Source organism: Penaeus chinensis, chromosome 41 (genome assembly GCF_019202785.1).
Source record: "Penaeus chinensis breed Huanghai No. 1 chromosome 41, ASM1920278v2, whole genome shotgun sequence".
NCBI lineage: Eukaryota > Metazoa > Arthropoda > Malacostraca > Decapoda > Penaeidae > Penaeus > Penaeus chinensis.
In genome coordinates, this window is record NC_061859.1 from 25825077 (window position 1) to 25835076 (window position 10000).

General features: G+C 38.1%; 1 protein-coding gene across 4 annotated transcripts in view; it reads left to right on the forward strand.

Annotated features, from left to right (window-relative positions):
- Nucleotides 1–10000, forward strand: part of LOC125047529 (nucleolar transcription factor 1-like) — a 20532-nt gene that overhangs the window by 1020 nt on the left and 9512 nt on the right. For 2 of the 4 annotated variants that reach the window (XM_047645797.1, XM_047645796.1), the window contains 8 exons: nt 3232–3329; nt 4713–4784; nt 6350–6513; nt 7370–7529; nt 7707–7908; nt 8019–8163; nt 8373–8467; nt 9683–9725. In XM_047645797.1, the coding sequence (XP_047501753.1) occupies nt 3278–3329; nt 4713–4784; nt 6350–6513; nt 7370–7529; nt 7707–7908; nt 8019–8163; nt 8373–8467; nt 9683–9725 (933 nt within the window). In that variant the 5' untranslated portion in view covers nt 3232–3277. The remainder of the gene's footprint in view (nt 1–3231; nt 3330–4712; nt 4785–6349; nt 6514–7369; nt 7530–7706; nt 7909–8018; nt 8164–8372; nt 8468–9682; nt 9726–10000) is intronic. The other 2 variants (XM_047645799.1, XM_047645798.1) reach the window with 1 other exon arrangement.

Below are 10000 nucleotides of genomic sequence, written 5' to 3' on the forward strand. Positions count from 1 at the left end.
GATGTGCAGAGGCTTCTGCTGTGGTGCATAGGCCAGTCGTGGTGATGTGGCCGTGCTACTGATTTGTTTCCTACAACCTAAAGGCATACCTGGCAATGGCGCAGTTTCTATTTATAGCCGCATCTTTCAGTGGAGGTTAATATGGATAGGGCTTGTACCTGTTAATGTTACCGAGGGTAACACACAGAGATAGAGGGAAAGGGACACTGCCATCATAAAGAACATAAGAAGTAGAGTAACAAACAACAAAGGTACAGCTGCCCCAGCCTCATATTTTCCGCACATTGATGAAATTATCCACTGCATAGCAGCGCTCGGAGACCAAGTCCTCAACACCTCCCAAGTAGTTTTTAATGTCCATTTTCTGTAAGTTGGCACAATGGGCTAGTAAAGGAGGGGTACAGGGGGCTTGCCCCACAATCTAGGGAATAAATAAAAGGTAGAAAAGCTTAGGTTTGGATTTTGGGGTTCGCGTGATTCCCTGGGCTTGGGACTCTGTCTCTGGAGGTGCATCTTTCTCGGTAACAAATACCAGTACTTGGAGGTCTACCAGCCCTTTTTATAAAAATAAGGGGAGGTTTGTTGGCTTATGCTAAATCGCAGCCAGGTGTGCAGGTTTTGTGTCGGCTGTTTGCTTAGATGTAAAGAGTCAGACTCTTCATTTGCAGTTTTTTTTAATTTAGGGCTCTATGAATGCTTGCATTTGCTTTGGTCTCAAGCAGAGGCTAACAAACCTCTATATGTCTTCAGGAGGATACTGCTTGTACTTGGTAGTATGAGCACAGATTAGCAGATTCTGTAAATGATTATTTCTTTAATCTTATTATTTGCTGATTTTATTCTTTACTTCTTAAAGTTGTGTTCTGTATAAAAAAAGATACCATAGTTTTTGGCTATTTATGATTCAATGCTTAAAGGGATGCTCCATCCTTTTATTTTTTTTATTTTTTATTTTCTATTTTTTTAAATCTTGGATATAAAAGGTTATATATCAGTGAATTAATTTGTAGTAAAGATAAACCTGAGAATATTTTTTATATATAGGTATGAAGTATTTTCCTACCACCTAGGACATCTGTGTTGTGTAGGTCAACATTTATAGATTTACAAAGTCTGTCAGCCAATCAGAATAAATAAAGAAGTTATTTGCGGCCTCTGATTAGGTTTTTGGAAATTGGGAACCACAGTACATGAGAGGTGGGGGTTTTCTCTAACTGATTATTGCCTTATGGCAGCATTGACATGTGCATTTGAGATCCTCACCCTAATGGACTTATGATGTAAGGGTTACTGTTCATGCTTCTGAAATATGTGCCCTATGACCCCAAGCAGTGAGGTAAATCTTTCTGCGGCCAAAAGCATACTCGCATCCCAATTTTTTTTTAACCTCCAGAGAAACATCACATTGCATGTCGCAGTACCATATATTATTTTCAGCAGTATTTACTTGATGTGAATAAAGATAGATTTACTTGAAATTTGAAAGTTGAATTACTCAAATCGGTTGAAAATTAAATAATAATAACTGAATGATACTTTAGGGATTAATGACACAGATTTCCTAAATTATTTTCCTTTAATTTATATATATTTTTAAAGTTAAAATCTTCAAGTTTTCACTTACTATAATTTCAATGATTATTTTCTTGTTTCATAAAGGAAAACAAAATGTTCTCATTGATTCCAAGAGAAAGCATATAAGTACCCAGGGAAAGAATATAGATTTTGATCACCATGTAGTGTGTATTAGGCTTTCTGAAGGGTAAGGTGTAAAAAATATTGGTATGCCCAATTAATTTTAAACCTTCTAAGATAAGTTCTACACATCTTTTAGATGATGATAAAATGAATACAGAACAAAAATTTCACATCAATTTTGTCATTAGCTTGGAATTTGAAGTGTGAAGGACTTTAAGTCTGTGTTCATAGATATTAAAATATTAGATCCACTGACTAGTTTATTTGGTTAATCTTTATGGTGTGGACACGCTGAACTAGTGCTAATTGAAGTTGATATTCTGTTAGAGGAGAAAAAGTTGCAGTTGCCAGTTCAAGAAATAATGGGTAGTAATACAGAATGGATGTTCAGAGCTAGGGCAAAGTGAGGATATTCCAGAAGAGGACAAAAAGTTGCTGTTGTTGGTACAAGAAATAATCTGCAGACAGGAACAATAACACCGCAGATAAAGGAAAAAGAGCGCAGAAAGTGCAGTCCACAGCTCAAGTCCACTTAGTGCTCCTGAATTTTATCTCTATCTTGCCATGAATATGGAGGTGAAGACAATATTTCCCAGGGGCTGTTGGGGGACTGAGCCCCCTGTGAACCCTCTCCTCGGAATGCCCATTCATGGCAACTTAGATTGTTGAATAGATTTTGTGATGTGGAGTTGGGGCCCTAGACTCTGGAAACTGTCTGTACTCTAAAGATATACCTGTAATCCTCCCCCCCCCCCCCCATTATAATAGACTGTTTTTGCTAAGCAGTCTCCATATTATCTATATAAGTAGTCTACAATTCAGCAATAACAACAAGAAATATTGTGTTATTGTTATTACTTTTATATTCAGTTTTTTGTATGACACCCTGTCCCACTGGTCATGGTGAGCAGGAATTGGGTGCTGAGCAATGAAGTAGTGGCCTCCCTGGAGCTGACTCTCTTCCAGCCATGGCATGGTTTTCTCCTAAATGTCCATTGAGTCTAATCTTTCCTCAATTTTCATGAGGGTACATCCTTTCCATGATTGCATATTCCGGTCACCTGGCCTCAGCCAAATTTTTGCATGACATGATGGTCACCTTACCTGGATCTAATGAGTTGATGGTAATTTCATATTTCATAACAGGAGCTTGGAAAAAGGAGGTTGTTTCTGTAATCTTAGATTTACTAAAAGATGAAAGAAATGAAAGAATAAATATTGATACATTTGAATAAGATTTTGTTGTGTAGTCCCAGCTTACATTTACATGTATGCAGAGTGCACATTGCACAAGATGAATTTGTTATTATTGTGTACTGGATGTTGTAAATTATATTGAAATACTTTTGCTGTAGCTCTCTCATGTACTGCACTGCATGTTCATCTTGTGTCTGGTTATTTTATTTCTAGAAAGTTATTTATGATTTTCAGAACTTTGATTGATAACAATGTCATAATTGGAAATATGAATTTGGTCTGCTTTGTGTTCACTCACTGAAGGATAAATATTCCTATTTCTTGTTTCTTTCACAGAGTTATATAAATACTAGATTCACGGAAGCCAACAAAAGTCTTCTAAATGGGGAAGAAGTCAAAACCTTCTGTGGCTCCTATGATGGAGATTTTAAATGGTATGTATTAGAACTATCTTTATGTGACAGTATGCCTTTGATTTGTATTATCTTTGGGAGATGTTTGTTTTTCTTATGATTTTTGATAATGTTACCTCTCTTTCTGTTTGCATTGTAAGTAGCTGAGTGATGGGATTAGATACGCAAATGGCCAGTCTTGTTATTTGTATGGAATAGATGGGCTTTTAGAAGATGTGTTCATTTTTAGTACAGAGTAGTTGCTAGGTTAAATCTTGAGGAAGATGAATTTCAAGTAGGTTTCACTATAAGTGGAGTCCTCTCATAAGAACTGCATAAGAACCAGAGTCATGCAGAAAGTAAAAGGAAAATCGAACAGCATTTTAATAGGTCTTTTCTGAGACACCTCAAAATTGGTCCAAAGAACTTTGATTAAAGGGCTGTTAATTGTTTTTCATAAAGGATATAAAGGTATATATCTTTTGCACTGTTTCATATGCTTCCCTAGGGATGATGCCCCAAGATAAAATAAAATTACTTAATTTGTCAAATGTTTTGCAGTGCTTGGGTGTTTCCACAGTCAACGAGAGTAGCTTGATTAAAATTTTATGTATAGTGTCTGAAAGAGAAATTTATTAGTTTGGAATAGATCTTATGTATTGATTTTGTTGTTGCTGTACCATGTGCTGGAAAGACGAATATAGGTGATTATTTTTGGTTATATGTATATGTATATATATATATATATTATATATGTATATACATGTATATATGAATATATATGTATATATGAATATATATATATGTATATATGCATATATATGTATATATTTATTATATCTTTATCTGATATCTTAATATATGTATATATATATATATTATATATATATATATATATATATATATATATATATATAATATATATATATATATATATATATATATATATATATATATATGTATATATTATATGTATTATTTAAACATATATACATATATATATTATGTATATATGTTTTAACTTTATATATATCTATATATATATCTATATATATATATATGTATATATTTATTGTATATATATTGTATATATATATATATGTATATATGTTGTATGTGTGTGTGTGTGTGCACATGCATGTGTGCGTTCGTGCGTGTGTGTATGTGCGTGTGTGTGTGAGGGTGCATGTGTGCTTGTGTGTGTGGATTTCTGTGTGCTTGTGTGTGTGGATTTCTGTGTGCACATATGTTTGTGTGTGTGTGTGTGTGTGTGTGTGTGTGTGTGTGTGTGTGTGTGTGTGTGTGTGTGTGTGTGTGTGTGTGTGTGTGTGTGCGTGCGTTTGTTTGTTATTGTATATGTGTGTTTCTGTGGTTGTGAATTATTTATGTAGGGAATTTCTTACATCGAATTTAAATGTATTACAGAAAATAAGAAAAAGAAAAAGAAGAAGCATACTAGTGAACCAGAAGAAGTGCCAGTTGAACCAGTAATCCAAGGTATTTGTGTAAATATGTTCATGTTCGTCTTAATTCAGGTGTGCCTAGATGGTCCACTGTAACTCTGATGGCCCACAAGTCCTTAGATGCTCCTCCTCTCTCCTCCTCCTCTCTCCTCCTCCTCTCTCCTCCTCCTCTCTCCTCCTCCTCTCTCCTCCTCCTCTCTCCTCCTCCTCTCTCCTCCTCCTCTCTCCTCCTCCTCTCTCCTCCTCCTCTCTCCTCTCCCCTCCCCCTCCCCCTCCTCCTCCTCCTCCTCCTCCTCCTCCTCCTCCTCCTCCTCCTCCTCCTCCTCCTCCTCCTCCTCCTCCTCCTCCTCCTCCTCCTCTCTCCTCCTCCTCTCTCCTCCTCCTCTCTCCTCCTCCTCTCTCCTCCTCCTCTCTCCTCCTCCTCTCTCCTCCTCCTCTCTCCTCCTCCTCTCTCCTCCTCCTCTCTCCTCCTCCTCTCTCCTCCTCCTCTCTCCTCCTCCTCTCTCCTCCTCCTCTCTCCTCCTCCTCTCTCCTCCTCCTCTCTCCTCCTCCTCTCTCCTCCTCCTCCTCCTCCTCCTCCTCCTCCTCCTCCTCCTCCTCCTCCTCCTCCTCCTCCTCCTCCTCCTCCTCCTCCTCCTCCTCCTCCTCCTCCTCCTCCTCCTCCTCCTCCTCCTCCTCCTCCTCCTCCTCCTCCTCCTCCTCCTCCTCCTCCTCCTCCTCCTCCTCCTCCTCCTCCTCCTCCTCCTCCTCCTCCTCCTCCTCCTCCTCCTCCTCCTCCTCCTCCTCCTCCTCCTCTCTCCTCCTCCTCTCTCCTCCTCCTCCTCCTCCTCCTCCTCCTCCTCCTCCTCCTCCTCCTCCTCCTCCTCCTCCTCCTCCTCCTCCTCCTCCTCCTCCTCCTCCTCCTCCTCCTCCTCCTCCTCCTCCTCCTCCTCCTCCTCCTCCTCCTCCTCCTCCTCCTCCTCCTCCTCCTCCTCCTCCTCCTCCTCCTCCTCCTCCTCCTCCTCCTCCTCCTCCTCCTCCTCCTCCTCCTCCTCCTCCTCCTCCTCCTCCTCCTCCTCCTCCTCCTCCTCCTCCTCCTCCTCCTCCTCTCCCCTCTCCCCCTCTCCCTCTCTCCCTCTCTCCCTCTCTCCCTCATTTTTATCTTCCCTCTCTTTGTCTTCATCCTCATTTCTTTCTTCTTAGTTTTCTTCCTTTTCCTCCTTCCTTTTCCTGTTCCTTCTCCTCCTCCTCCTCCTCCTCCTCCTCCTCCTCCTCCTCCTCCTCCTCCTCCTCCTCCTCCTCCTCCTCCTCCTCCTCCTCCTCCTCCAAACATAGGTTTGGATTGCATGCTTATATCTGTTGTATATACTATGATGTTCAAACCCTATGGTCTAAATGATCTAGGAGTTATAAAACTGTCTCCCTCTGCCATGCTTAGCATTGTTTTTAGTGTTTTATATTGTCTTTGTAAAAACTGTAATTGTAGTTGTTCTGTTGTCATTCTTCCTGTTTGGTCATGTTAGAGATATTTTTGTTCTCTGAAAATTATGAATTGTTGTGATTGAAAAAATGGGTGCTTTTGCTTTGTTTTTAATGTTATTCTCTTCTTGTTCTTTGTAGAGAAATCTAAAAAAAAGAAGAAATTAGATAATAATCTCAACATAGAAAACTCTCCTGTCAAGGAAGATGCGCCATTAGAGACTGAAGAATCAGGAGCTGAAATGCCGGCTGTCAAAAAGAAGAAGAAGAAGAAGCACAAAAAGGAAGGACATGATGATAGCCTGGTAAATATGCAGGAACTGTTAACTTAATTATCAATACTAATTATACTGCGATATTTATCACTGATAGAATTTGAGTAGATGCTCTTAACCCGTGTAGAGTGTGAGTAATAAGGTATATTTTTGGGTGTATGGGAATTACCTCTCACTGCTTAGTTTCAATAGGGTAAGATAAGAGTAATAGGAATCTAATAATGATTTTTATTTACAACTTATAACCCATGCTTTTCTTAGAATTTTGTATGAAAAGAGATAGTTTCTGTAAAAGAGGACAACATTTTTTACCTATTTGAGCTGGGAAATGCATTAGTGTTGCATTAGGATGAATATGAGAATTGCCTGCACATAATGAAAATTAGAAGTGCTGCAATGAGGATATCTCCCCTTTGTCATTTATTCTAGACATAACTCTTGTTTTTCAAGAAAAGCATTGGAGAAACCATACTCTAGGCTAATTTCTTTCTGCTCAGTGCAGCCAAAACCAGGGCTTTAACCTAATGACTGATGTCAAGAGGGATTGGTGTTTTGTGGTTTAGAATTGACTGTGTTTGTCAAGGGATAATAAACAGTAATGGAGAGTTCTGCTTTGTTCATGTTTGTGTGTAGATACAGCATTCCAAAGTTGGCCACTTTTTTTTTTTTTTTTTTTTTAATATTTATGTAATAAAAACCATTGGCATGCAAAGATAAAGTTAAAAGAGCATTGTGTGGTTTCAGTGCTGTGTGTTTCATGTGTTGAAAGAATGCCATTTAACCTGATTCCAGGTATTTCAGCACAATATTAGATTACAAAGAAATAGAATATATGTATTTTAATGCTTGAAAATTTGTCTTTGTTTATTTTTTTGTTTTTTTCCAGAATGATAGTGAGAATATGACAGATTTTCAGAAGTCTCCCAAGAAACGGACATCATCTTCTGAGGTAAAATCTCCACCTAAGAAAATGAAGAAAGACAAGAGTAAGGCTGCTGTTGATGAAGAGGAGGAGGAAAAGGAGCCAATTAACAGTAATGAAGCAGGTATGTTGCAAACCCTATTGATTTTTATCACCTTGTACCTGCTTGTTTTTATTTTGTCTATTTATTTTTCTTGGAAATAAAATTCAGGATTCATGAGGCAAACATAGAACAAGTATGTTTATATTTATCAGAAATAAGATTACTTTGAATCACAACCTCACTTCTGCCTTCCAAAAGCACTTGACCTGTGGACGACTGAGGAGAAGTTGATGCTGATTTCAAAAATGCAGGAAAAGCTGCAGCCAAACGACAAAATCAGTTACAGAAGAAGAATTGCTGGTTCAAAATGGAACTGGAATGATTTAACCTTTGGAAACAAGACTGCCAAAGAGTGTGAAGAACAGTTCCTTGAGATTATTGACAGCATTAATAAAATCAAGTATGTCATAGTAGTACATCTATATTAATTTCATAGTTTAGTGGAAGAGCTTGAATGAAAACTTATTTTTATAATTATCATCATGAGTATTTTCCTTTTCCTTTTCTCAGAACACTGGAACAGATATTGACCGAAGCAGAGCAACTGACCAGATCAGGAGGGTTACGAAAGAAGAATCTGAATGCATTCCAGTATTTCATGAGGGAAAACACCCAGACACTGAAGACAGGTGGCAAAAATGAAAACCTGCGTGGTGTAAGTAAAAAAAAAAAAATCACATGTTTTATAGTTTACTATTTTAGATGATTTCTATGAAATAAATGCTACATGAAAGCATTTCAGGATTTTTAAAGTAATTTTGACCTTAAATCTTGTGTGAAAGTGCATTCTAGTTATTAGTCAGGATAACCACAGAGAAGTACTTTTCTTTCTCCTTTCTTATCTGATTTCATCAATTTTTTCAGAGAGAATTGTTCTCGGTTCTGATTAACAACTGGTACAGTTTAGATGAAAGTGAAAAGGGAAGATACAAAACCTTGGCAAAAGAAGAAGCAAGTTCGTAAGTGATCAATAGAAATAAGTGAAACTAAAAAAATGACAAAAAGTAAACATTCCCTGTTTCTTTTAGCACAATAGTAGTTTAGAGGATACATGTTACTCCAGTGAAGTAGTAATAGCCCTTGCCTTAATATTTTTTCTTAATATTTTTTCTTATGGTATAATAGTGATTCTTTGTTTATTATTCCAAAATCTGCATTATTTTTGATGTGTTAATTATGGTTTGATTTTCTTTTTCATTTTTTTACATATAGTTTTCTTATTAAAACCTCTTGTGCACACGCACACCCACACCCACACCCACACCCACACCACACCCACACCCACACCCACACCCACACACCCACACCCACACCCACACAACACCACACCCACACCCACACACCCACACCCACACACCCACACCCACACCCACACCCACACACCCACACCCACACCCACACACCCACACCCACACCCACACCCACACCCACACCCACACACCCACACACCCACACACCCACACACCCACACACCCACACACCCACACACACACACACACACACACACACACACACACACACACACACACACACACACACACACACACACATACACACACACATACACACACACATACACACACACACACACACACACACACACACACACACACACACACACACACACACACACACACACACACACACACACACACACACATACACACACACACACACACACACACACACACACACACACACACACACACACACACACACACACACACACACACACACATACACACATACACACACACATACACACACACATACACACACACATACACACACACACACACACACACACACACACACACACACACACACATACATACATACATACATACATACATACATACATACATACATACATACATATACATATATATATATATATATATATATATATATATATATATATATATATACACACATACATACACACACATACATATATTTGTATGTATATATATATATATATATATATATGTATATGTATGTATATATATTTTGGTTTCTTATTTTCTTAAGAGACCATACTAGTGATAAAGTTCATTCATGGTAATAATAGATGAAATTCAAATAATGGTTGATTTTTGTTATGGATTTACAAGTAATAGTCTGTTGTGGTAAATCATCTTATTGTCTTTTTTTTCTTCTCCCTTTTTCTCTAGCAAGGAAGGTCATCCAGTATCATCTCCTAGACTGCCATTTGAGGTAAGGTTATATTTAGACTAGGCAAAATATATATAATTTTTTAAAATCAAGGCAGAAATGTTATTGATGCTAGGGTGCTGGTTGTTATTTGAATTTTGACTGGGTTTTGATCATTAACCCCTTGGGTACGGATGCTTCACTGCCCAAAATACGGGCATTAGGCTTATTTGAATGGCCACTGTGATGGATGTGTGTTTTTCTTTTTTTTTCTCTCTCTCTTTCTTTTCTGCATAAAAAAATTAAGCTTTTTGGCATTTCCAAGGTCTATATTTATC